The following is a 27498-nucleotide window of genomic DNA, read 5'->3' as shown; positions in this document are numbered from 1 at the left end:
CAGCTTATATTTTCCTTTATCTAGATCTAAAGTAAGTTTTGCTAAAAATCCTCTAGATTTCCCTAAATCTAAACAAAACCGTAGGCATTACCTTCGGTTTTCACGGTGAAACTGACGAGCAAGGTAAGTTTTCTTTCTCTTTTCTTTTGATTCGTAGTTGACTGTGGTCGTTGGTAATCTTTTCTCTTTGTTGTGTTCGTCGTTTCTCTCTATGGTTATGTCGTTCTCCTCTTCTTGCTTCCTTTCTCCCCTTTTCTGTTTTTTTGCTGGTTCTTCTTTCTTTTTCTGTTTTTTGCTAGTTTTTTTTTGATTTTGCAGATTTGGTGGCTTTATAGCCACCACCAAGGCTCATTATGGACCAGTTAATAGGGCGATTTTCCGGTGAGTCACCAAACTATGGTGGTGACTCACCCTATAGCTTCAACGTGGAAGGGCAACTGGCTTCTAGAAGCTGCTGGAAAGGGTGTTGTAGTAGAGCTGAAACGTGGAGGGGCTGCTGCAGTTGGAAGCTGCTGGAATTTGCAATGTGGAGGGGCTGCTGCAGCTAAAAATTTAGTGTCTACAACACGTTTAACGATGTTACACGTTAATAAAATGTTTAATTTGTATTCTAATCTCTAAACTTTCATTTGCAACTATTTGGGCGGTCGTAATGGTTGACTATTGGAATAGAGGAAGATAATATATTAAAAAAAATGATAAATTGAAAAATTATTCTTAAACTACTTTAAATTTTTTTTAAAAATATATAATTAATATGGGTCATGAGCAAAAATGTATAGATATAAAAAAAATAAGTGACAATTTCCATGCTTAACTTTAGTTTTAAAATAAGAGAAAGATAACAATTTTTAAGAATCTTTTTGTGGGTATGGTTTCATGAAACTTTTTTTTATTAAATAAAAATGTATTATATTCCCAAATAAAATACAATATTATATTCGATTAATTAATAGATTTTCTATGAAACTCTTCTCTAGCAACAAATTATCTTATAAAATGTATCTTTCAAAAGTATTTTATAAAAATGGATTTTGCACCGTATGACAGCTTCGTTAGCATTTTTTATAAAATACGTTTTTCTTATATGATAAAAATGGCTGTTAATTTAAAAATAATTATTTTTTATTATCAAAACAATAAATATTTTTATTAGATGACACGTGGGAAAAATATCAATAATATAATATTATATTCACATAACGATAAAATGAATCGATCTAATAAAATAAAAAATTAATTTTAAAAATAATTTCTTAAATATATAATTTTTAATAGAAAATTATAAATTTATAATTATAAAATAAATATAGTATAACTTAACAAATGAAAAATAGACACTACAATTATAAATTTTATCTTAAATTTATTTTTTATTGATTGAGAAAATAGTTTTTATTAAAAACTAAAAAATACTTTTAACCTAAAAAAACATTTTTCGAATTCAATGTAAACTGGACTTACCCATGAATATTATTGGGCCTTATCAACTGTATTCATATACAGAAGTTGAAGAGAGAGAGAGAAAAAACAGAAGATTGAAGACCAAAAACCCTAGATGCTCTTGCCGCCTTTCTTCCTTCACTTCTCTTTCTGTGCGAGTCAGTGTTGTTTGGGACAACGAAGCCGTAAGAATGGGCGGAAAAAGAAATAATACTGAGAACAAAGGGATTGAAGGAGACGAAGACATTCAAAACAGTAATAAAAAGATGAAGAAGGAGAAGCGTGAGATACTTCCTTCCTCCATTAAAAACAAGGAAAAGAGATCAGCTGTACACGCCAAACTCAAGCACCAAAAGAAGCTCGAGAAACGTAAAAAGCTTAAAGCTCGTGACGCGGCCGCAAAACGCGCTATTGAGCTTGGAGAAGAGGTTTCCTCTCCTATTTTCCTTTTTTTTCATATAGGTTTTAATGGAACAAACTGTTGCTGAAATTGTTGTTTTTATTACAGCCTCCACAGAAGCAAATTCCTCGCACTATTGAAAATACGAGAGAGGCTGACGAGACTGTTTGCATGCCTGATGATGAAGAGGTAAATCATTGGTTTTATTTTCTCACAAAACTCCTGTTTTATAATATATAAAATGTTGAAATTTGGCAATAAATAATAATTTTCTATCTCTCCAGTTGTTTGCTGGTAATGACGCTGATGAGTTTAGCGCGATTCTGAAGCAAGATCGTACGCCAAATATATTAATCACAACTTGCCGTTTCAATTCAACTGTATGCTCTTATATTGTTACTTATTTCTCATTGATTAAACTATACATCAATATTAAACTTATTTTAGATGATTTTTTTTTCTTGATGAATATTATGGATAATATGTTATCAGAGGGGGCCTGCTTTTATAAACGAATTGCTTTCGGTGATCCCAAATGCTCATTACTTTAAAAGAGGAACTTACGACATGAAAAAGGTAATTCTCATGATACCTTTCTTGAATTATTCTGTTATATGTCAACATTAGAAAATCAGGTTAGTAAGGAGCATGTATTTTAGGTCATTTTTTGAAAGTTATGTATTCATGCAATTGTAGATTGTGGAATATGCGAATAACAAGGAATTCACATCTATTATAGTAGTTCACACCAACCGAAGAGAACCAGGTTTGCGATTTGAATTTTTGCACATTTTATTATTTGGATTGTACCATTGGACTTTCTTTTGATATGGTGGGTCTAGCTTTGTATTCTTCACAAGAAGTATAGCTGACTAGTTGGTTTGGTTATCTGTAGATGCTCTTCTAGTTATTGGGTTGCCTTATGGGCCTACTGTGCATTTCAAGCTTTCCAGTTTGGTTTTGAGGAAGGATATTAAGGTAACACATTTATGCTTTCTACTTTGTGGAAGATGTCCTTGATTTTCTGTTTTATGGAATAGTCCTGGATTTTTCATGTAGAAAATGTTGGATTTCTTAGAATGGAGGATTTTTTACTGCAATAATCATTTTAATTGCCCCAATTTTGCTCGTGTAGAATCATGGGAATCCTACCAGTCATGAGCCTGAGCTAGTGTTAAATAACTTCACAACACGCCTGGGCCATCGCGTTGGCAGGTTGCATATCGGTCTCTTTTATAGTCTATCACTATTCCAAATGTTTAAACTCCGCTTGAAATTGTGAATTCCCTTTATTGTTTAACCAGAAACTAAAATATTTTCTTGTGAGAAATATGTGCTTTTCCTTTTCGATCCAATGTTCTCCTTCTTTGGGATTTTCTGTCTAAGAATTTCTGTTTTGTTGTTGATATGTACGTTTAGGCTAATTCAGTCACTTTTTCCACAATCTCCTAATTTTCGTGGTCGGCGAGTTGTAACCTTTCACAATCAACGAGATTTCATATTCTTCCGACATCATAGGTTGGCCTTCTAGCCTCTGAATTGCATGTTCTGTGAATGATGATTGTATAATTTTCTGACACAATGTCTATTCATGCAATCAGGTATATATTTGAAACCAAGGAGACCAAACAGAGCGACTTGAAAGGTAAAAAGTCAAAAGATACCAAGGGTGAGACCATCAGTAAAGAAAAGTAATCGCTCATCTTCAGGTCTGTTTGCATCTATATTTCTGTTATTGATTGTTTATGGATATACTTTTACCTTTTTTATAGGGTTATCATCAATCATTTGAGTGAATTTCTCTTCTACAAATATATTTGGCTCACTGCCACGCGTAGATGCTTTTGGCTTGTCCATGATATGGCAGTCAATTGCACTTATATAAACTGTTTACTTGGCTGGAGATAATTTCGTCGAAAATTGCAGGAGTGTGGTCCCCGGTTTACACTAAAGTTGGTAAGCCTCCAGCATGGAACATTTGATACCAAAGGTGGAGAATTTGAGTGGGTTCACAAGGTAATTACATGTCACCTGATTTCCTATGATACGATGATACCAAAGGTGGAGAATACATTTGGGATCATCAATTTTCTATGTTTTTCCTCCTACCGAACCATCTCTATCTGGCATTAATTGTTTCCCATCTTTGAATGGCAGCCTGAAATGGACACTAGCCGAAGGAGATTTTTCTTGTAATTCTTTGTGCCGGTCCTTGGATGCAACAATTTTCCATGTGTCTCTGCGGCAGCGAGAAAACCAAATCAATATTGAAATATTTTGCTAACACTCCCCTGCAGTCTCGAGCTTTATATAAGGTATAATCAGTTTTGGCAATTTGTCGTTATTGTGATGTTTTTATCCAACGTGTACCAGATGCATTTTTATCTTTCGCTCTTTTATATTTGTTTGCGTTTCATTGAAAATCTGATACTGAAATGATCAATTCGTTAGTTACATTTTTTTCTCTGGTGCATTATACAAATGTGTATTTGAATTCGATAATTTTCTTTTTAACCTTTTCATGTTCTTTTTTATCACGACTAGGTCGTTTTTAACGAATTGCATATTAAATTTTGATAATGAAAGAAGAATCTTGAGCAACAATCACAGTGTTCATTCGAATACAAAATGTCTTGTAGCTCATGCAAAGGTTCCTGGTAGCACAAAGGCCTAATGGCTTGTTAAAAAGGCCAACTTACATAATCGATCAGCAGCCTGATTTCCTTTAAAACTCAAGAAATTTTAAAATTGACTTGAAATTGAATCTGTCAAAAAAATTAGTCATGGAAAGTATTAAGTTTTTTTTTTGGGGGGGGGGGAGAGGATACAAGAAAATGAAGAGTTGAAAAGGGATGACTTGAATTTGAATCTAATGCCAAAAAAGAAAAAGAAAAAAAAAGACACATTAGAGGAATAAATGTTGATAAAGGGATGAGCCTGGAGAAGGGGGGAGATTGAATGGGATTCTTAGATCTTGAATTATTCAACTCAGCTATGCAACTATAAGTATTAAGGTCTTTTTGGGAAAAGACCATCGTGGAAAAAAGTGAGCAAAATCAAATTGAAACCTCTTGATCCAACCTTCTCTTAGGTCCGCTGAGGAAGTAGATAAGTATAGGAGTGATGAGCTAATGTTCTCTATTCTTATCCTCCTAAATGTTGCTTTTGTATTGATTTGCATAACCTACTGAAAGTGATTGTGTTGCCTAAAAAACAAAACAAATTTAATCATTGGTTATATTTCTTAATCATACTCGAAAATAATAAATTTAAGTGTTCACTCATGTGAAAAAAATATTTTACAAGTTAATAAAGTTTATTAAAAAAGCTACACTTGAAAAAATATTTTTTTTGAAAATTAATAAATTTATTTGAAAATTATATTAAAAAATAATAATTTTAAAATGTATTACAAATACTTATACGTAAAAGGGTATTTTTAAAATCCTTTGAATTTTAAAAAAAATTAAAGAATAAAGAAAAGCTAAAAACTAATGAGAAAGTGCAACTTACCTATGATAGTTTTTTTTAATAAAAAGTGTAAACAGAATTATGGAGAAATAGTTAATATAATTTTATTTTAGTGAAAAATAAATTAAAATGTAACCTTAAAAAATTGAAGGCATAAACGAGAAATTTTAATTACGCAATATTCATGGTTGTCTCCAATGTGGGAAGCTGAAGTAGGCTACACGAAATCTTGGAGTAATATAAATCACATCTAAGTTGTTTTAGAGGCTTAATTTCAACTTAATTAATAATTAAATTATACGGTCAAAATGCTTAGACCCTGATTTCATTTATTTAATAATATCATTAAGTCCAGTTTTGGAGTAATTTTGAAACTTTTAAAAGTGTGGCAGGAAAGAATTTTTAAAAGGATTGTTTAAAAGTATATTTAAAATTTATTAACAACCGGTTGATCTAGTAGGATGAGGTGTTAGATCTTTTAATTAAGGTATGAGGTTCGAATCTTGACAATTACGAATGGAGTAAATTGGGTAATATATCAACTTAAACTATAATAAAAATATAAAAAATCATTTTAAGAAGACTCATTAATAATATTTTTTAAATAAAATATTTTATCAAAAAAAATATCATCGATACTTTTTAATACGTGGGTATAAAATTATTATAAAATAATATTTTAAATATTTATTTTGAGCAAATAAATATAAAAAGGAACATATTAATGTTTATAAATTAAAATGAATTTTAATACATAAAGCATGAATTACATCAGACGGGCCCAAGTCTACTTCACCTATTTTTGATTAATTCTGTAAATTCACTGATTATGATTTGTCTCCAACGCTTCCGATTAATTATATTTTGAATCCCACGTGATTACTTTCCCTTTGACGTTGCTTAATTGAAATGGATCTTTATTTTTCTTCTTTTGCCAATTAATATAAAGGTAAGAAGAGTACACCAAACATAAATGAAATTAAAGTTCTCTCAGTACACGTGTATTTTATCAGTTTGTTTCCACTAGAATTAGTTTAACTAACTAATTATTTATTAAAATGATATTTTTTTATCAAATGCGACATATACAATAAAAGAGCATCTTAATAATAAAATTAATTTTTAATTAATAAAAAAAGACATACGCTGACATAGCATGTTTTCTTTGAAGAATAAAAAAATGTATATTTATCAGTCCCCTTCTTTTGATAAGTTGAAAGATCAAATGAAAATAAATTATCGTCTGTCACTAAATTAATTAGAAAATAATTTTTTTTTTCAAATTATTTATAGAAAATTTTGATTTTTCTAGTAAACTAAAAGATTATATTTTTTTACCATTATACACAATTTTCTTTTAATTCTATGTAAACTAACACATATACTTCAAATCTTTGTATACACAATTTTCCATTATATTTTGATTTTTTTAGCGATACTTCGAATCAATTCGGTAACACTTTCACATATATATCAAATTAAATTATACGAAGTTTAAAATATATGTATATTTATTATTTTCTATATCATAGTTGAAATACATGTATATATTTGATAAACCTAGTGGAACTATTTTAATCATGTGCTAAAATTTAAGGCATGCATGTGCAGCCACTTTTTCTTCTTTATAAGAAAACAGAATCTCCCTTCGTTATTTTCGTAACTCTATGCGGCCGCTAGCTTTTAAAAAAGGAAGCACTTCTTTTCAAAATTCAATTTGATTCCGTCATTAAAATATTAAAATTACCTACTAATACATAATAATTAATAAAGGCAATTGATTTTAATATTAAAAACAAAAACAAAATCAGGGTCTAATGTCATTCTTAAAATAGGAGATGTTTGGGGGGTTCTGTTCCTTTTCCTCCTTTGAACTTGATGATAATATCAGACTTAACAAGACGACGGTATCTGGTCAAGCCCGAATTTGAAAATAATTGACCATAAATAAACCATGAACAATACCTAAAACCAAAGTGGAATGTTCTTCGAATTACAGTTAAGATTTGCAATGGTGACGGATAAATTCAGCCCCCAAAAGTGATCCAGCCTAGGCGATTCCCAGGTTAGGCAAATCCAGCTCTTTACTTCCCCTCAAAACAACGATAAATAAAGGTGAAACCTTGGGTCCCCATTGTTTTTCATTCTAAACAAAACCCCCGTGAATTCCATCAATCATTTTCTCCGTAACTTTTGTGGAAACAAATTAAAAATAATCCCCACCATATCAATTCATTGCTCTTCACCTGCATCTGCCTCTGTCCACAACCACAAGCCTTGAAAAATCTGAACTTTAATTCAACAACCCCTTCTGAACCCCCAAAAAAAGAATCATTTTTCCATTTTCCCCTGTTCTACTTGCTTACGACAACAACAAGCACAGGAATCTTAGTTGGCAGAATTTTGAAATGGTATGTGGGAATTTGGTACTTTGGGTTTTGCTTCTCTTTCGATTTTGCTGTCTTGTTGATGTTTTTTTTTTTGAAACAGGTTATGTTGGCCAGTTTTCTTAAAGACCCTGAATTTGCTAATGTGGATTCAAGTGAAAACGAGTCTGTTCCTTTTAAAGGAACGATTTTGAGGACCAAAAGTGGTAAATTTGCTCCATCCATCTCGGAGCCTTGTGTTTCTTGTACCACCTTCAACATCCTGGCTCCTATCTACAAGCGCTTGGACCAGCAGGTGATGTCTTCTTCTTCTCTTTCATTGATTTGTTTCCGTTTGTAAATTCTGCTAATTTTCATTTTTTTAATGGAACAGAATCAGAGCGTACGTGAAAGTGATTTTAGAGCATTTTGGTTAGCCAGAAATGAGAGGATTGTTGATTGGCTGCTTTACGAAAGCTCTTCCATTATATGTCTCCAGGTAGGTTTCATGTGCCCTTATCTTCCATTAACAGTCTTAATTTCAAATATGATGATATAAGCCTTATCTTTGCTGTGGTTTTTTGGTTCGATGATAGGAATTTTGGGTTGGAAATGAAGAATTGGTGCAAATGTATGAACAAAGGCTCGGTGCTGCCGGCTATGACACCTTTACGCTTGCAAGAACCAATAACCGAGGAGATGGTACATGCTCTTTTAACTCATTTCTTCTCATGTCATAGGCAAATTTTAAGAATTTTTAATGCAAATGGGGTAGATTAATAGGGCGTTCTTATATGTTTTCCTGACTTCAAGTAGATTAAGCTTAAATAGACTCAAAATCGTTAGAGAATCCCGGTGTTCGGCACAAAAAAATTGTGATATTAGTTTTATGCAGCTTGGTATTCTTCAGTTTAGTGGTTCATGTCTAACTCATATGACCTTTAGTCTTTGAGCCTTCCATTTGGTTCATTTCCTATCGAATAGCGTTAACCGAAGAATGACCATTTTCTCACGTTTTGGGGGCCAATTTCGGCTCCTTTATAGTTCACATATTTTCTCTATCTTTTCAGCTGCTAGTGATGGGGAAGACGATGGGGATATCTTTTAGGCTGTTTACAATCCTAATATCGTGTACAAACCTTCCGGAAAGATTTAAATTCAATTTCTACAGTACTTGATGTTTTGTTTTGATTCTAGTTCTTTTTAAAAGTATTCACTAGTTTCTAGTAGCAGGCATGAGATTTTATATTTTTTTTCTAGAAACAGACATGAGATTTTATATTTTCTTTTACTTCCACAGGTTTGTTGATTGCTGTACACAAGGGGAACTTCAGGATTTTAAATTACAAGGAATTGCTCTTCAATGACTTTGGAGATCGTGTTGCTCAATTGTTACATGTTCAATCAATTATCCCTTTCAGTAAGGACGACGATACTGAACAAGAGACACTTATTGTGAACACACACCTATTATTTCCTCATGATTCCAGTTTATCCATTGTAAGAGTGCACCAGGTAGATTTTGTCGTCCTCTTCACTATGTCTGTTTCGGTTCCTCTTTTCGAAGTTAACAGACATCCTTCTCTCTTTCTATGCCATTCTTTGCTTAGGTTTATAAAATACTACAATATCTCGAAATATATCAGAGAGAACATAAACTCAGCCAAGCACCTGTCATACTCTGCGGGTAAGCGTAATGTTTAGTTTTACTGTTTGATGATATCCTCAAAGAAGCACATTCTCATCTGTTTTGTATAATGTTATTGATTCTTGTAGTGACTGGAACGGAAGCAAACGTGGGCATGTTTACATGTTCCTCAGGTCCCAGGGATTTGAATCATCGTACGATATCGCTCATGAATATACGGATAGTGATCACAAGGTTTTTACATTCGATTTCGTATTTTAGAATCGCTATATCAATATACTGCTATATGATTAGTTTGCATGGTTTACTGATTTATGTGTTGGCTCTATTCTCATATATTACAGTGGGTTAGCCATCGAAATCATAGAGGAAACATCTGCGGTGTCGATTTCATATGGCTTCGTAACCCTAACAAGTCGGTAAAACCATTGAAGATAAGTTGGGCTGAAGCAGCTTTCGGTATAATAAAGGTTAGTTCAGCAGTTCTGTACTGTACTGTTGTTCCTAATGTCGTCTTTCTTGGTCATATTATCATATTGACATTTAAAATTTAATTTCCATTTTCATGGTTCTAGTATCAACTGCAAAATGCTTCATTGGATGAAAAAGATGCCTTTGACTTTCTAAGGGCGATGACAATGGCTACTACATAACGTATTCGGCTTTCTGCGATGCACTTAAACAGGTACTTCTCGTTCACTTCCTTGGAATAATTATTTAAATGGGAGCGATAAATAGAAAATTCTCACCTTTTCCTAACCATCTACAGCTAAATTTAACCGGTCTTCCTCACGGACTAAGTTTCCAGGAGACGAAAGAGCTTTGGGTCCAAGCAGACGTCGATGGCAATGGCGTTCTCGACTACGAAGAATTTAAGGTTTGTTTACATCCCTGATTCATTCCTTGTACTAGTTACAGATTTTCCTTTGTGTTATGACCTATAAGTAGCTTGATGTGCCACTAAGCTTAACCCCATAGAATAAAAGGGTCAATTAATAAATGGTTGACGTTGTTACTGCAGAAAATTTGGAACTCTACATGTTCAGTACATATGGATGAAGATAGCAACACTCCAGACTCGAATGACGGCTCCACGAAAGAAGCCATCGGTTTCACGGTGAAGAATGCGATGCTCTTCCCCCGTGAAGTGGAAAGGGGGATATGGCCTGAAAACTACCATCTATCCGATCATGCTCGGCTCACCGCACTGTTCTCACCGGTTAAGCTAAGGAGCTCACGGCAAACACTATAGCACAAAAGAGGAGACAAGTTTAGTCACACATGGAAAACAAAAGAAAAGGAAAAAAGTAGTTTTGGAAATAGATATTTTTTTGGGTATAGTTGATGGCGAACAAACAGCAAATATAAGAAAATGGAAACGCCAGTTAGGTTAGGGCAAGCAGATTTTACAAGTAATCTAATCTTCATTATTCTTTTTTATTTACAATTTTACCAGTGTTCATGAAAATTCATAGCTGCTGCAGTTTAGTAGAACCAAACTAACAAAACAAAACGAAGACTAACATGATACAACTATATATGAGTGATATTTATCAGTTTTTAATAAATGATTCTTTTATTATTTTAAATTGTTATAATCAATAAAACAGGGGCTCAACCCTACATAATAAGAACATAAAAAGCTGAAATAATACATGAGATCAACCTCAGACAAAAATCACGTGGTAAAAAAGATGTGTATGGCATGGATGATGGAACTCAATGGGAGTAGCCATGAAGTGAATTGGATGGATGATTGAAATGAATGAACCCAAAATACTGGGGATGATTGAAATGAATGAACCCAAAATACTGGGGATGATTGAAATGAATGAATCCAAAATAGTGGGGCCTTCCATCACACAATTATTACTTTAAAGGTGGGGCCTTAAGCTCACAACTTGTTATAAGGATAAAATGCGCTACAATCAATTATATGTTTGTAATAAATATGTCATTTTTTTCAAATTATAAATAAATTATTCAATTAAAATAAGTTAATGAGTTTTATATTAATTTATATCCATTCGATTTAAGTAAATAAATAACTTAGATTTTATTAAAATTTATAACTCATAGATGAATATCTTTAACTCATAGTAAAACAAACTCTTTTTATCCAAACCCTACACCCTATAATCTAAACCCTAAAGTTCAATCATAAACCTTAAACCCCAAACATAAACCCTAACATTTAAATCTTAAACCCTAAAATTTAAAGTCTAACCTTAAAAATATTATTTTACTGTGAGTTAAAGAAATATTTATTTATGAATTATAAATTAAAATTAAATATAAGTATTTAAAAAAAATAAATATAATTCATTTATTTATTTAAATATAATTACTATAAATCAATTTAAAACTTATTAGTTTTATATAGTATAAGTGAATCTTAATTTATATATATATAATATGAACTCAAAGACAGATTAAACATATTTATACAGTTAAATTAATAAAATCATGTTTAATTTCATATAGACTTATCAACCATCATTTTATATATTAGTCTACGAGTGTTGATACAAGTGGTTGAGATTTAGAAATTTGAATTTTTAATGCCAAGTTCGAATCTTATCACCGTCACTCTTAGTAGACAATTTGTAAATTCTTATGTAAATCTCAATTGAGTCTTAGGTATGTCCAGACCTTAGATTAGAAGAGTCACTCCTACCTAAACTTTTTAAAAAAATCATTTTATATATATCATACACTTTTATCTTATACATAAAAGCGTAGCAAACATATTTTCGTTATTATTCATACATATACATATTTATATAAAAATATTTTTATTAAAATAGTGGAGACTTAAAATTTTACATATAAATATTATTAATATTTGATTAAAGTGATAAGCAGATTGATATCGCTTAAGTAAAATTTTGGGTACGAGTATTTGTGTATGTAAAAAATTTATGCTGGGAGACTCACCCATCAAAACTAGATGTGCGACGCGAGTCGATTCAAGTCAAGACAAAACTTTATAATCAAGAAGACAACAAACAAAAAAATCATAAATTATTTGAATCAATCGTACACACATCTAATCTCATTTCATATAATTTAAAAGACTATTTACAAGCTCTAGCCCATTGTATAAAAAACTAACACATAAAACCCACTTACCTTACTTTTGAGTTTTCAAATTATTTTTTTACTTTATGTTTTATATAAAAGTATTATATTTTTGGCTTAAAGTATATTTAATAAATAGTAGTAGATAAAAATTGTTTAACTGAAATATTAATTTTTCAATATCTTTTAATTATTATTTTTAATAATTTATAGTTTTATCATTTTATAAATTATATATATTTATTTTTTGAATTTTTAATAGTGTTTTTGAATTTTTAATAATTTGATTCTTATTTTTATTATTTTATAGTTATTTTTTAAAAAGTTCTAATAATTATTTTATACTTTCCTATTTTATATTTAAATGTTTTTATTTTTTTCTTAAAAATTAAATAATATCAAAGTTTCATTGACAAAAAAGCTAATTTTTCTCTCTCAATTCTTTTTTAATTTAACCATAAAATTTTTATTTAATAATCAATTATTTCAAATCAAATTTTACTGAAATTTATTATAAAAACTTTATCCATTTATTTTGCTCCAATTCATAAATGTTACGATTCAAATTCTTAAATATCCCATTAAAACAATTAGCCGCTGGTTCTTTTCTCAATTTTAAAGCCACCTCAAAAGTTAGGACTGGCTACAATCAGAATCACGTTTGGATTCTACACTTTGATGACTTTGTCGAAACACGCAACTCAGCGGGCCCACTAAGCTACCCAATTAAAACCGGGGTAAATTATACGTTTAGTAACAAGGTATTAGTTTTAATCCATTTTAGTACCTAAACTTTTAAAATTTTCAAAATATTTCATTTTTAATACTTAAAAACTATAATCTTTGTTTCATTTTAATATCTCATTCAAATTTTAACGTTAAATTCTAAAAAAATTAAAATTTTAAGTACTAAAACAGATAAAAACTAATAATTTAAGTGCTAATTACGTTAAGTTTTTAACTATACTAAAATGAAATGAAAACTAAAATTTAAGTATGATTTTAAAAAATTGAAAGTTTAAGTATTAAAATAAACTAAAACTGATAGTTTAGGTGTTAAATCTGGAATTTATCCTTAAAACCGAGCCGAAGACCATAAAAGATAGCAAGTCAATGCTTTTGTATTGTAAATTTACAAACTCTTGAATTGATCTCCACTTTCACACACTCCCCTCTTCCTCTGCTGACATCCCCCTTTTATTCTGTAGTAATAGCTTTAAGGTGGGATCGATCACGAACATGAACATCGACCTAGATATTGGGTTCAGATTCCTCCCCCCTGATGAACAAATCATCAGTTTCTTCCTCAAGAATAAGATGATCGGTGATCATAAGTCCACTCGTCATATCAGAGAGGTCGACCTCCTCAAGCATGAGCCCTGGGAATTACCTGGTAAACTAATATTTTCCCCATTTTCATTGTTTGTTTTTTAATCTTGAAAATTTTGGTTGCTGATTATTTTTGAGTGGACAGCCCTGTCTTTAGTACAGTCGACGTATCAAGAGTGGTTGTTCTTCTACAAACTCAACAAGATTTCCGAGAAAAAAATGGGCAGGTTAACCAACTCTGGATTCTGGAAATCAACGGGTGCGGATCGGCCGGTGAGTAATGGAGGTGCGCAGATTGGTACCAAGAAGACTTTGGTTTTTCATAGGGGGCGTACCCCTCGTGGGGTCAAAACCGATTGGATCATGCATGAGTTCCGCGCCAATCCCGATTTCCTTCCTCATAATGCGGTAATAATTTTTTTCCAGCTTTTGCTCTGTTTACATGTATGTATATATATATATGCAGGGATGGACCTAGCGGACATCTTGGACCTATAATTTTAAATTGTCATATATTTTAGATTTTTTTTTTGTATTTCACATTGATAATCTGATTTCGATATATGGTGAATTATATGATGGCTTGTTACCAGCTTTCTATGGCTCTGTTTACTTTAATTCCCTTCAATGTTACTGGAGTTGATGAAGATCATGTAAATAGTTCTGTAGATTGTTGATTGCTTCCTGTCAATTTTACTGAATTAAGATTTAAAGTTGTATTTTGTCATGTTAATCTGCCTTTTTTATTACGCTGTACAATTGATTGAAAGCTGCAACTTCCATTTGTTAAAATTGGGTGAACAACTGATAGCATGGCATTCCTAACATTTTGGTCCTCTTTTGGCCTTCAATTTTCTTAGAATAATCATTATGTGGTCGGTTACTTAAGGAGAAATGCTGCTGAGAAAACTGAAAACTCGGTTTCAAATGTCGGTCAGACAAGTGCACATTTTGCGGCTTCTAGTACCCCCAAAGATGCTGCTGGTTTTACATCTATGGAGGTGAGAATGAACATGACTTACAAGAAGCCTTTTCACTAAGTAAAAAATAAACTTTTTTTTCATGTTTGTAGAGCCATCATATACAGACACTAATGCTTGGTTGGTTATCAATGATTCCTACTTAGGTGGTTCGTCAACCACAGTCCGACAGTATGGATTATGAAATGGCTTTGCAGATGCAGATGGAAGATGAGGGAATATTTGCTTCTGATCTCTCACCATCCATGGGATCACATGATCTCCCACCAACCAGTGTTGATAATGGGCAGATCGTGATTGAAGAAGGTATCTCCTTTGAGGATCTCGATTTCCTACAGTCTGATGCGTTGGTTGATGAAGAGCAAAATGAATGGCAACTTCAATTCGACCCCATTGAGGAAGAAAGGGAATTCATGGATTCTTTATTCAATAACCAAGAAGAACATTCCAATGTAGAGGCTGAGCACATATATTCCCTTGATTACAGGGCAACTGACTATGCTGGGGATAGACACGACACTGACCCTAAATGGGACAATGCATGGGTAAAGAAACAATCTCAAATAGCTAATTGAGTCAGTACTAATACTATAGTAGAACAATTGCTTGAATAATGTCTGACACTGTCACATTTTATTACAGTTTCGAGTTTCTAATTATGATGTTCCCCTGTAGTGTATTTAGGATCTCCAGTGAATTAGAAAATCTATAGTTATGTTGTGTCAACATCTTGAAGAGGTCATACAATGTTGCTTTTCTGCAGTCCTGGCAGTGTAATTATTTTAGTTTTCCTCGCATCTTTGTTGAGTTTCATATTTGTGACACTGGAAAACTTGACATAACCTCTCCGTGTCTTGTATAACAGTGTGATGAACTAGTTCATATGTCTGATGGGACTCACCATGGCCATTTGGAAAGACTCAATCAGAAGCGAATGGAAACTGGTGTTCATCACGACAGATCCTGATAATGGATTCCAGGGTTGAATCAGCGACGGTTACAGCCTATGAGATTAATTGTCTTGAATCGGTCAAGGAGGAAAGGTCTGTTATCTCAAGAGCCTGCAAATCTGAATCCAAGCCAAGATCCCACAAGTTAGTGGCGCAGGGGCATACAAGAAGAGTCCAATTACAGGGTAAATCTTCAGGGAAAGCAGTGTCCAGAGACAAGGTAAGTTGGTTAAACAGTGTAGAATGAAACTTAACTACTTCATATGTGGATTGAAATAAGAACGCTTTCTTTACAACACTACTAACTGCTGTTTGCTCCGTATGCTTTCCTTTTGCAGGCCAGAGAGAGTGGCGTACATACTCCAGTTGTTCAACCTGTCCAAAACAAGAAATCTGTCGTGCAGGCCAACAAAAGCCTTGAAATGGATTGGGACTGGAATACCAAATTGATCTCGAACTCAAGATCTGAAGGATCAGCTGGCAGCAGCAGGAAAAATTCATTCAATTTCGTGGAGATGTCCCAGCTAAGGAGCAAACCAAACCCACCATTAGTATATGTTAGAAATGTGATAGTAGGCGCTATGTTGTTCATATTTGTAGTTTGGGAAGTTATGTTTATTCGATAGTTTAAGATTTGTGTGTATCTAGCATTCCATTATGGTAAGACATGGATGGTCTAGATCGCTATGCTTGTGTCTCATTTGTGATGGAAATAGGAACACTGTCCTTACAGTGAGCTGATGTATCTGTAGTTAAGTTTAAAAACCCAAGTATCTTCAGAACCATGGTTTTTAAATTACGATCAATTGTAACATATATACATTTTGTACACTACTGCATTTATCTAGGCTTGTTCGCTTTCTCAGACACTTCCATGCTCCACCTGGTCGGGAAACCCCATCTACAGGAGTAATGGGTAGGATGGGATGGGATGGGATGGGATGGGATAAATTTATAAAAATTTAAAATTTAAAGAGATAAAAATAAATTATCAATAAAAAATATAAAAAATTATTCAAATTATAATATAAAAATTTAATATTTTTCAAGGAAGAACTACCTCAACATCCATGGGTAGGAGATTTCTTTACCTTCATATGTTCTTAACCCCTTAGAATGCAAGTCACCAATTAGTATTCCAGCGGCATCATAGTAGAGGAAGCAAAACAAAAGACGAGTTCTCGGCGTAGCAGGCAAAATATGCGTGGCAGTTTGATTACTGGAATTGGTTTTCCAGAAAATGAATTACTGGAATTTGAATTACTGGAATTTGAATTACTGGAAAATGAATTACTGGAATTTGAATTCTGGAAAATGAATTACATTTCTGTAAAATGAATTACATTTCTGGAAAATGAATTACATTTCTGAAAAACATCTGGAAACGTTTTATGATGTTTGGAAGATGTTATTTAAACATTTTTTCGGTATATTTTAGTGAAATAAAATTTTATAAATTATATTAATTATTTATTAAAGTAATAGTACTATATTATATTTTAAAAATATTAATTAGTATATTTTAATATCTTTATTAAAATATTATTGAAATATATATAATATTATTCATTATTAAATATAAAAAAAATTATTATATATTGTTAAAATAAAAATATAATATCTTATATTATTATAATATAATTGATTATTTTATATAATATTAAAAATATATATTATATTATTATAAATATTAATAAAATATTTTAAATATTTTAATAATTAATATTTTGACGAAAATGATATTAAAATATTTTATTAATATTAAATTCATAAAATAAAATTATTTTGAGTATTTTTGCTTTGAAGTGAAAAGTTCGGAAAATGACTTACGGAAAATGAATCCGTAAGTCATTTTACAGAAAACACAAAGGAAATTCTGTTACTAGGAAAATGAATTACATTCCGGAAAACGAATTACGTGAAACAAACACGGGAAAACGTTTTCCGGAAAACGAATTATGTGAAACAAACACGGGAAAACATTTTCCGGAAAACGAATTACGTGAAACAAACACGGGAATTCGGGGAAAACCAATTCCGTAATTCCAATTATGGGAAACAAACAGACCCTAATTGTATTCATGTCATTTTCTATTATGAGAATTAGCCAGCCTTAGCACGTTAACGTGACATATATAGTATGTTTAAAGTGATACTGTGACATTATTATATGTATATAACTGATGATATATCATGTGTCATGTGTCTAAAATGTTGTTGTGATACATACCACATATTTATATCACATCATTATTTTGAATGCATGATATTTTCCACATAAACATTTTGGATAAGTGACATATGCCCATAATCACTTATGTACACATGATAATGCCACATCATCAATAAACATTCACAGTTAGTTATTAACAATTTTGATGCAATTGTGTGTTATTTTAATATGAAATAAAATGGTAAAATTAAAATATATTTTAAAAAACTTAAAGATGAGATGATTGATTTATCAAACGTCATATTTGAATTATGACATTATGCCAAAAGAAAAACGTAAGCATAGCAATAGCATAGCCAAGTTGCTCAGTCCTGAAATCGGAACCTTATGCCCAAAGGCACAACAAGTGACGAAGTTTCGGAGGAGCTTTCTCACAGCGCTGATCACATAAAGTCCAGTTCTTACCTCACTGCCTCGACGTCCTTGCGTTTTTACCATCAATTTATGATTTCATTCAGACAGTAGCCTCCTTTTCCTTTGATCTTGTTGTTTCATCCTTTGTTTCTTTCTCCCTGTCTTGCTTACTACTTGCAGGAAAAGAAAAAACACTCAGCCCGACTGGATATATATATATATATATATATGTTTCCATCCATCCAGCACATTTCCAAGCCCTCCACCATTACTATCAGCACAACAAAAACCACGGCTGTGATTCTCTGATTCAAGTTTTTTTTCATATTACATCATCATGTTTCTCTAGTTTCAGACACCCTCTTCTGCAATTCCATTTACTAATGTTTTCTTATTTTATTTTGTCGGATCATGCATGAATATGAGCTCGCTGCTACACTTTCCGGGCAAGTAGGTTCATTTTTTTTCTTCTTTCTGATATCTTTATGTTCGTATTACGATGGAATTCGGTTATCGGTTGTTTAGGAGTTGTCGAATTCGGGTGAAGATTATCAAGTGTTTGAAGGGTTAGAAGCGCTATCAGAAGTAGATTGGTACGCAAGAAACAGATCTGGGGACCTGTTTGATGAATGATTTCAGTTGAGGAATTTGGAGAGCATGAAATTCCCATTTTCTGTAGCAATGAAGGGTTTAGCTTGTCATTTGGGGGAATGATAGAGTCACCAATATGCTTTTGTTTTGTTTCTCACCATGTATCTGCTGCTCTTTAGCCAATACTGCATGAAGCAGTTCGCATTGTCTCGGTTTTTCCATTTAATTTTGTTGGGAAATCACATTTATGCTTATGATTTGAGTTTCATAATAATTCAGAATGATTATTTTTCTAGATTAAATTAATAATTTTAAATATTTTTATTTTGCTTTAAGAGTAAAAAAAAAAGTTGTTCTTACATAATTTATAATAATTATTTAATTTAGATTTTGCAATAGCTAATAACCTTTTAAGAATGCATTCAACTTTATGTTAAATGCAATAGCTAATAACTTTTTTTATAATGTATTCAAGACACTTTGTTACAGAATCCTTTTAAGAATTAAATAGTTTTCTTAAATATATAATTCTTAACTATTTCATTTAACAAATGAAAATACAAATAACTCTATAGTAAACTACCTTTTCAATAGACTTTATCCTAACCTTGATCGTTAATATAATAAATATAAATATTTTACTTTAAAATTAATAAAAAAATATATATCAATTGAGTCTTAATTTAAATAATATCGTTATTTGTGTAAAAATATATAAAGAAAAATAGTTGGTTCAAGCGCATGGAATGTTGGCACATATCCCCCTCCATTATTATCAAACTTGTGCCATTGAAATGCAGATAAAAAATTATGCAAGCTTTCAGCTTGCCATCCTTTCCTATACCTTCAAACAGATACAACAGCAAAAACACAGTTTGGACATTAAATTTCACCTCCTTCAGGCAACAGCTTCAAACATTATTAAAATGGGGAAAGAAATGTTTAACCTTCAAACAAGAAGAAATTATTAGTTGTCAAGCAAAATTATTAGTTGTCATACAACTAATAATAGTTGTATAATGCATAATAATGGTTCATAATGCATTGTAAGTTGACAACAATAATGGTTCATAGTTGGCACTAATAATGGTTGAAAAGTGACATGGCAAAATCTCACATTTAGTCATTGTAATTTAGGGTATTTTCAAGATTAATCCTTAAATCTTCTACTATAAATACCCTAGCTCATTTAGCTTCAAAATCATCCCAAAGCATTATAACTTTCTTCCAATACTAGAGAGAATTTAGAGAGTTTCTTGAGAGTTGTTTTCTCTTTTTTATCAAGAGAGAATTATCATTGTTTTCTCCTTGGTAGATCGAGAGAAGTTGTAATTCTTATTTTCTCATAGTGAAATTCTTCTACCGTTGCCCTTGGTTTTTACCCTATATTATTTAGGGGTTTTCCACGTAAATTTGTGTCTCTTTTATCTTCATTTTTATTTTCTCAAATTATCAGTTACAATTTTGCTCTATCCGATAGCCGTCTTCCGCAACAATTGGTATCCGAGCCAGATTTGAGTGTGTAATATCTGCTTATTGTCTTTGTGGTTGCCACCAAAAGGTGGATCCTCCAACATAAGAAAGTAAGAAGGTATTACCCATTCTTTGAAGGTTCCAGAGAACTATTCACGATAGTGAAATAGTGGGAGCTATCTAGAAGCTATGGCAACGAAATTTGATATTGAAAAATTCAATAGGAGAAATTTCTCATGTAGAAATTGAAGATGAATGACATCCTGAGAAAAGACGGTTGTCTATCAGCTATTAGCGAAAGGCTAGTAGATTTCACAGACGACAACAAATGGATCGAAATGGATGGGAATGTTATGACAAACTTTCATCTAGCATTAGCAGATGAAGTATTGTCAAGCATCGAGGAGAAGAAGACAGCTAAGGAGATATGAGATCATCTCACCAAATTGTACGAGGCCACATCATTGCACAATAAAATTTTCCTTAAGAGGAAATTGTACACTCTGCGGATGTCAGAATCTACTTCAGTGACGGAGCACTTAAACACACTGAACACTTTATTTTCTCAGCTTACATCCTTAAGCTGTAAAATAGTAGAACAAGAACGTGATGAACTTCTACTTCAAAGTCTATCGGATTCGTATGATCAACTCATCATCAACTTGACAAACAGTAATGCCACCAGTCTAGTCTTCGATGGCGTTGCAGCTGCTGTTCTACAAGAAGAAAATCGACGCAAGAACAAGGAAGACAAACAAGTAAATCTGCAACAAGCAGAAGCATTGACAACGATGAGAGGGAGATCAACAGAACGTGGCCAAAGTAGCAGTCACAAACATGGTAGATCGAAGTCAAGAAGCAAGAAGAATTTAAAGTGCTACAATTGTGGAAAGAAGGGTCACTTGAAGAAGGATTGTTGGAGTCTAAATAAAAACTCCAATCCACAAGGCAATACTACAAACACTTCAAATGATGGAGATGCTCTATGCTGTGAAGCGTCAACCACCGTGGAAGGTAGAAAGAGATATGCAGACATATGGCTCATTGATTCGGGAGCAACATATCACATGACCTCAAGAAGAGAATGGTTCCATCATTATGAACATGTCTCAGGAGGATCTGTGTATAGTTGCAATGATCATGCCTTAGAGATCATTGGTGTGGGAACCATCAAATTGAAGATGTATGATGGAACAATTAAATTTGTTCGAGATGTGCGGCACGTGAAAGGCTTGAAGAAAAATTTATTATCCTACGGATTGTTAGATAATAATGCAAGTAAGATTGAAACACGTAAAGGAATCATGAAGATGTTCCGTGGAGCACTTGTGGTGCTAAATATGAAAAGATAGCTGCAAACTTGTACATGCTGAAGGGAGAAACTTTGCTAGAGCAGAAGTCTATGTTGCCTCATGTAGTTCAGATTCTGCAATGCTATGACATCAGAAACTTGGACACATGTCAGAACAAGGAATGAAAGTCCTTGTGGAGAAAAAGCTACTTCTAGGCTTAACAAATGTATCACTTCCTTTGTGTGAGCATTGCATAACAAGTAAGCAGCACCGGTTGAAATTCAACACGTCAAATTCTAGAGCCAAAAGTGTTCTAGAATTGATTCACTCTTATGTATGGCAAGCACCAGTTACATCCCTAAGCGGAGCAAAATACTTTGTCTCATTTATTGACGACTACTCCAGGAGATGTTGGTGTACCCTATTAAGAAGAAGTCAGATGTGTTTTCCACTTTCAAAAACTTCAAAGCGCAGGTGAACTTAATTCTGGAAATAAGATCAAGAGTTTCAGAACATATAATGGAGACTTTTGCAGGAAATAAGACATCAAAAGACAGTTCACAGTGGCAAACACTCCTCAACAAAATGGAGTGGCAAAGCGGATGAACAGAAGAACAAGAGCAATGTTGAGGGATGCAGACCTAGAAAAATCATTCTGGGCAGAAGCAGTCAATACCGCCTGTTATTTAGTGAATCGAGCTCCATCAACTGCAATAGAGCTGAAGACACCAATAGAGATGTGGACTGGTAAACCAGCTGATTATTCAAACCTCCATGTATTTGGAAGTATTGTGTACGTGATGTACAACACCCAAGAAATTTCAAAGTTGAATCCAAAATCCAGGAAATGCAAATTCTTGGGGTATCACTTGTGGGATCCCACTGCCCGCAAAGTGATCATTAGCAGGGATGTTATCTTTGTAGAAGATAAGCTACAAAGAAAAGAAAAAGAAGATAGCGCTGAAAAGTCAGAGACTACACAGATACATATGGAAAAGGAGTTTGAACAAGGAGATTCTTTTGAAGCAGAACCATCACATGATGAACAAGAACCAGAGAGTTCTGAAGTTCCAACAACTCGTCAATCAAATCGTGTGAGAAGATGTCCCAATTGGTACTCAGATTATGTTATAGAAGGTAATATTGCATACTACCTTTTAACAGAGGACGGTGATCCATCAACATACCAGGAGGCAATAAACAGCTCAGATGATTCACTGTGGATCATGACGATGCAAGAAGAAATTGAAGCCCTTCATAAAAATAATACATGGGACCTTGTGCTACTACCACAAGGAAGGAAGTCAATTGGTAACAAATGGGTCTTCAAAATCAAGCGAAATGGTGACGATCAAGTTGAGAGGTATCGTGCAAGGCTGGTGGTCAAAGGATATGCTCAAAAAGAAGGTATTGATTTCAATGAAATATTTTCTCTTGTGGTTCGACTAACAACAGTTCGAGTAGTTTTGGCAATATGTGCTACATTGAACTTACATCTAGAGCAGCTAGATGTTAAAACAATTTTTCTTCATGGAAATCTTTAAGAAGAGATTTACATGCTCCAGCCTAAAGGTTTTGAAGAAAAAGAAAAGAAGAACTTGGTTTGCAGGTTGAACAAATCTCTGTACGGTCTAAAGCAGGCGCCGAGGTGTTGGTATAAGAGACTTGATTCCTTCATTATGTGCCTTGGATACAACAGACTTAATGCATACCCTTGTGCTTATTTCAAGAGGTCTGGTGATAACGATTTGTTATATTGCTGTTGTATGTGGATGACATGTTGGTTGCAGGACCCAACAAAGATCATATTGAGAATTGAAGGCACAACTGGCTAGGGAATTTGAAATGAAGGACTTGGGATCACCAAACAAGATTCTAGGGATGCAAATTCCCCGAGACAGAAGTAATATGAAGATTTGACTTTCACAAAAAATTACTTAAAGAAGATATTGTCACGATTCAGCATACAAGATTGTAAGCCAATTTCTACCCCTCTTCTATTAACTTCAAATTATCCTCCAGTATGAGTCCTAGCAGTGAAGAAGATAGGATAGAGATGTCTCGAGTACCGTATGCATCGACAGTGAGAAGTTTAATGTTCGCTATGATATGCACAAGACCAGACATTGCACAAGCAGTGGGAGTGGTTAGTCGGTACATGGCGAATCCAGGCAAAGAGCATTGGAATACAGTAAAGAGGATCCTGAGATACATCAAAGGGACCTCAAATGTTGCATTATATTATGGAGGATCAAATTTACTTATCAATGGGTATGTTGATTCTGACTATGCAGGGTATTTGGATAAAAACAAATCTACTACAGGATATGTATTTAAAGTTGCTGGTGGAGCTGTAAGCTGGGTTTCAAAATTGCAGTCAGTTGTGGCTACATCCACAACAGAAGCAGAATATGTAGCAGCTACACAAGCCAGTAAAGAAGCAATTTGGTTGAAGATGCTATTGGAAGAGCTTGGGCACAATCAAGAGTATGTCTCTCTGTTTTGTGACAGTCAAAGCACCTTGCATCTAGCAAGGAATCCAGCATTTCATTCAAGGACAAAGCACATACGAGTTCAATACCATTTCATTCGTGAAAAGGTGGAAGAAGGGACGGTAGATATGCATAAGATCCATACCAAAGACAACATAGCAGATTTCATGACGAAGGCGATCAACGCTGATAAATTTACCTGGTGTCGATCCTCTTGTGGCCTGTCAGAAACGTAAGCAACATGAAGGTACAAGGTAGAAAGAATGGTGTGAATATATGATTATTCTAATCAAATCTTCAAGTAGGAGATTATTAGTTGCCATGCAAAATTATTAGTTGTCATACAACTAATAATAGTTGTATAATGCATAATAATGGTTCATAATGCATTGTAAGTTGACAACAATAATGATTCATAGTTAGCATTAATAATGGTTGAAAAGTGACATGGCAAAATCTCACATTTAGTCATTGTAATTTAGGGTATTTTCAAGATTAGTCCTTAAAGCTTCTACTATAAATACCCTAACTCATTTAGCTTCAAAACAATCCCAAAGCATTATAGCTTTCTCCCAATACTAGAGAGAATTTAGAGAATTTCTTGAGAGTTGTTTTCTCCTTTTTTTTCAAGAGAGAATTATCATTGTTTTCTCCTTGGTAGATCGAAAGAAGTTGTAATTCTATTTTCTCATAGTGAAATTCTTCTATTGTTGCCCGTGGTTTTTACCCTATATTATTTAGGAGTTTTCACGTAAATTTTGTGTCTCTTTTACCTTCATTTTTATTTTCTCAAATTATCAATTACGATTTTACTATATCTGATAACCATCTTCCGCAAAAAAAAAAAATGATGCTGGTAAAAGTAAAAATTGAGCAGTGAAATCAGAAAGGAAAGAAACTTCTCTTCATCTTCTTCGTACCTTGCACATGCATGTGGCATCTTTATCATCATCAATTATGCTGCCTGTTTAACCTAACCTATACGTACAGCTCTCTTTATAGGGTGTGATGTGCTGGACTTTCCATTATTATTATTATTATCTTTTCTTTATATTTTTGGGTAGCTAGGAATCTTTGGACGGTGAATTTAATGAATCTTTTTCTAACTATAATTCCACCCATCTTGGCTGGTTATCATATTTTGTATAATACTAAATATATATATATATATATATATATATATATATATATATATTTTAGAATTCAATGATAAAAGTGGTAAAATATATATTATTATTTCTAAAAGACTCAAATTTAAATAACTACGTTAAAGATGTGTTTTGTTAATAGATTAACGATAAGCACATACATATATTTAAATTAACTTCTTGATAATTAACTCACATGATTTCATGTTGAATGTTTTTAGCTAATGCAGTGATTAAAACGATCCAATATCCCATGCTCTACAAACTAGTTATATCTTATTTCCTATACAAATGAAGCTGGAATCTTTCAAAACAAAGAATGAAGTGATGAAGACGTTGAAATTTCTTCTGTTAAACTTTTATGCATGTGCGTTTGAGTGTTGATCAGTTAGCAGCCAAGTCCTAATGAAATGCAATTGTAGTGCAGTTCTTGTCTCTAGTACAGCAATGCTAGGGAAGTCTGAAGAGGCCATGAGCATGCAAAACAATACTGTTTTAAGCTCATTATTAAATCGAAGTTTATTTCACTTCCATCTCCATTAAACCCAAAAACACACACGCGCATATATATATATATATATGCACGTATGTATATAATCCAGACATGTATGTATATAATCCAGACATGTATGTATATATAGTGCCACCATCAATATATATATATATACATATACTAGTTCATCTCTTTCCTTTCGATCTGTTAAACTAAAGAAACAATAAATATAAGCCTAAATATCGGTTACCTTTTAGGGCCTAAGCAAAACTATATTAGAACAGCCTTTAACCTTCGTTAAATGGAACTTTATAGCATTTGCATGCATATTGAATGCCAGTTGCACTATGAAAATTCGAGTATTCCATATTATTATTTAATTCTATCACCAGTTCAGCATAATACTTGTGCTTTTGTCACTATTGATTTCTTACCTTTGAAGTCAGCATTTACGCCATAAACCGATTCTAAAACTTCTTTTATTCACTCTCCAATTATTAGATAAAGGTGTTATGTTGTTTTAACATTCTATGTCCATTTATGTTTTTCGGGCTCCAGTGTAAGTATCAAATACGGATACATTTAGATTTTTTTAAAAGTTTTTATATATATTTGAAGGATATTTAGAGATTATATATCTATATATAAGTATTAGACACTAGTATTTCATGAAAAATGAAGATTTAGAACAACATAAACTGTCAACAAGGTTATTAGATGCAGATGACATATTAATCTCAGAAATATAGAATTATGCGCATAATGCATGATTCATAATGACTGAATGACATCAAAGATGGATTCATAAACCTGTCCAACTACAACTTATCAAGGCCAAGGCAAACATCAATACTTCTAATTGAGACACAGTGCCCGAACAGATGCCCTTAAGCAAAGCTAGAAATAAGTATACCAAAGTGGAAACTCGTTTCTTTCTGAATGAAAAGGATCAGTAATGCTTTACTACTGATTGTAAAATAATAATAATAATAATAATAATGCTTAACTACTGTTTTGTCAATTCTGAAGCTGCATCACTCAGTAACCAGTAGTGAGAGTAATTGATCCAGAATGTTTTTTATCAATATTTTGAACTACCAAAAAACAATTCAGCATGCATGTATATCCATCCAGAACTTATATTTTAGCGTTTGTAGAGCTATATTTAATGTGGTATTACTATGTTAATAAATCTTCCTAGTAACCTGGATTACCTGGTGCTGCAAATCACCAGTGAGAACATGTAAAAATGGGAACTTTACCAGTAATAACCTCATGTAAGAGATAGAGTTCCCATATAATTAATTTAACCAATACATAAAGGCTCATTAGGTTGGTGCATTGATTAATGCTTAATAAATGCGCTGACAATATTTGAAGCGAATATATATATATATACAGGGATATATGTATTCAAACAAAGCTATATATATATATATATATATAAGAATTCTTACAAGTATCGGGTGAAGTCCAGTCTCAATAGACGAGAACTTTTTTGTGTGCAACAGTCCAGACAAGGTCATCTGATCATGGCTTTAGAGAGAAGGTACACCAATTACCAAGAAAGTAAGTAAAGGAAAAATCTAACTGGAAAAACAAATGGTTTATATTTAGGAAAATTTTCAAAAACAATCAATAAGAATACAGATAATACCTTTTACAGATGCTGCGGCTTTTCTGTGTTTTACCTGCTTACCTGCTGCAATGCCTGCAGCTTAGATGTTCAGTAGCAACTAGTCAAGTATATATAT

General features: G+C 32.7%; 1 protein-coding gene and 2 pseudogenes across 1 annotated transcript; all 3 read left to right on the top strand.

Annotated features, from left to right (window-relative positions):
* Positions 1–1544: 1544 nt before the first annotated feature.
* LOC120120214 (ribosome production factor 1-like) lies at positions 1545–4307 on the top strand. The gene is made up of 11 exons (XM_039139893.1): positions 1545–1871; positions 1952–2032; positions 2128–2223; positions 2336–2419; positions 2540–2609; positions 2739–2821; positions 2979–3058; positions 3263–3361; positions 3445–3552; positions 3770–3859; positions 4001–4307. The coding sequence occupies exons 1-9, from the start codon at positions 1635–1637 to the stop codon at positions 3536–3538; spliced, it is 924 nt and encodes a 307-aa protein (XP_038995824.1). The 5' UTR covers positions 1545–1634; the 3' UTR covers positions 3539–3552; positions 3770–3859; positions 4001–4307.
* Positions 4308–7579: 3272 nt separating this feature from the next.
* LOC120120210 lies at positions 7580–10736 on the top strand (annotated as a pseudogene).
* A 2818-nt stretch (positions 10737–13554) lies between these two features.
* On the top strand, positions 13555–16450 carry LOC120120215 (annotated as a pseudogene).
* The last annotated feature ends 11048 nt before the right edge of the window (positions 16451–27498 follow it).

Source organism: Hibiscus syriacus, unplaced genomic scaffold (genome assembly GCF_006381635.1).
Source record: "Hibiscus syriacus cultivar Baekdansim isolate YM2019G1 unplaced genomic scaffold, ASM638163v2 tig00110333_pilon, whole genome shotgun sequence".
NCBI lineage: Eukaryota > Viridiplantae > Streptophyta > Magnoliopsida > Malvales > Malvaceae > Hibiscus > Hibiscus syriacus.
This window is presented reverse-complemented; position numbering and strand designations above follow the sequence as displayed.

What these genes read in the sequence shown, in the direction of transcription:
- LOC120120214 (XM_039139893.1), top strand. Translation starts at nt 1,635, where the DNA reads ATGGGCGGAAAAAGAAATAATACTGAGAACAAAGGGATTGAAGGAGAC. An exon ending in CACCAACCGAAGAGAACCAG is followed by an intron (nt 2,610 to 2,738) that starts GTTTGCGATTTG and finishes GGTTATCTGTAG; the next exon opens with ATGCTCTTCTAGTTATTGGG. An exon ending in CTGGGCCATCGCGTTGGCAG is followed by an intron (nt 3,059 to 3,262) that starts GTTGCATATCGG and finishes ATGTACGTTTAG; the next exon opens with GCTAATTCAGTCACTTTTTC.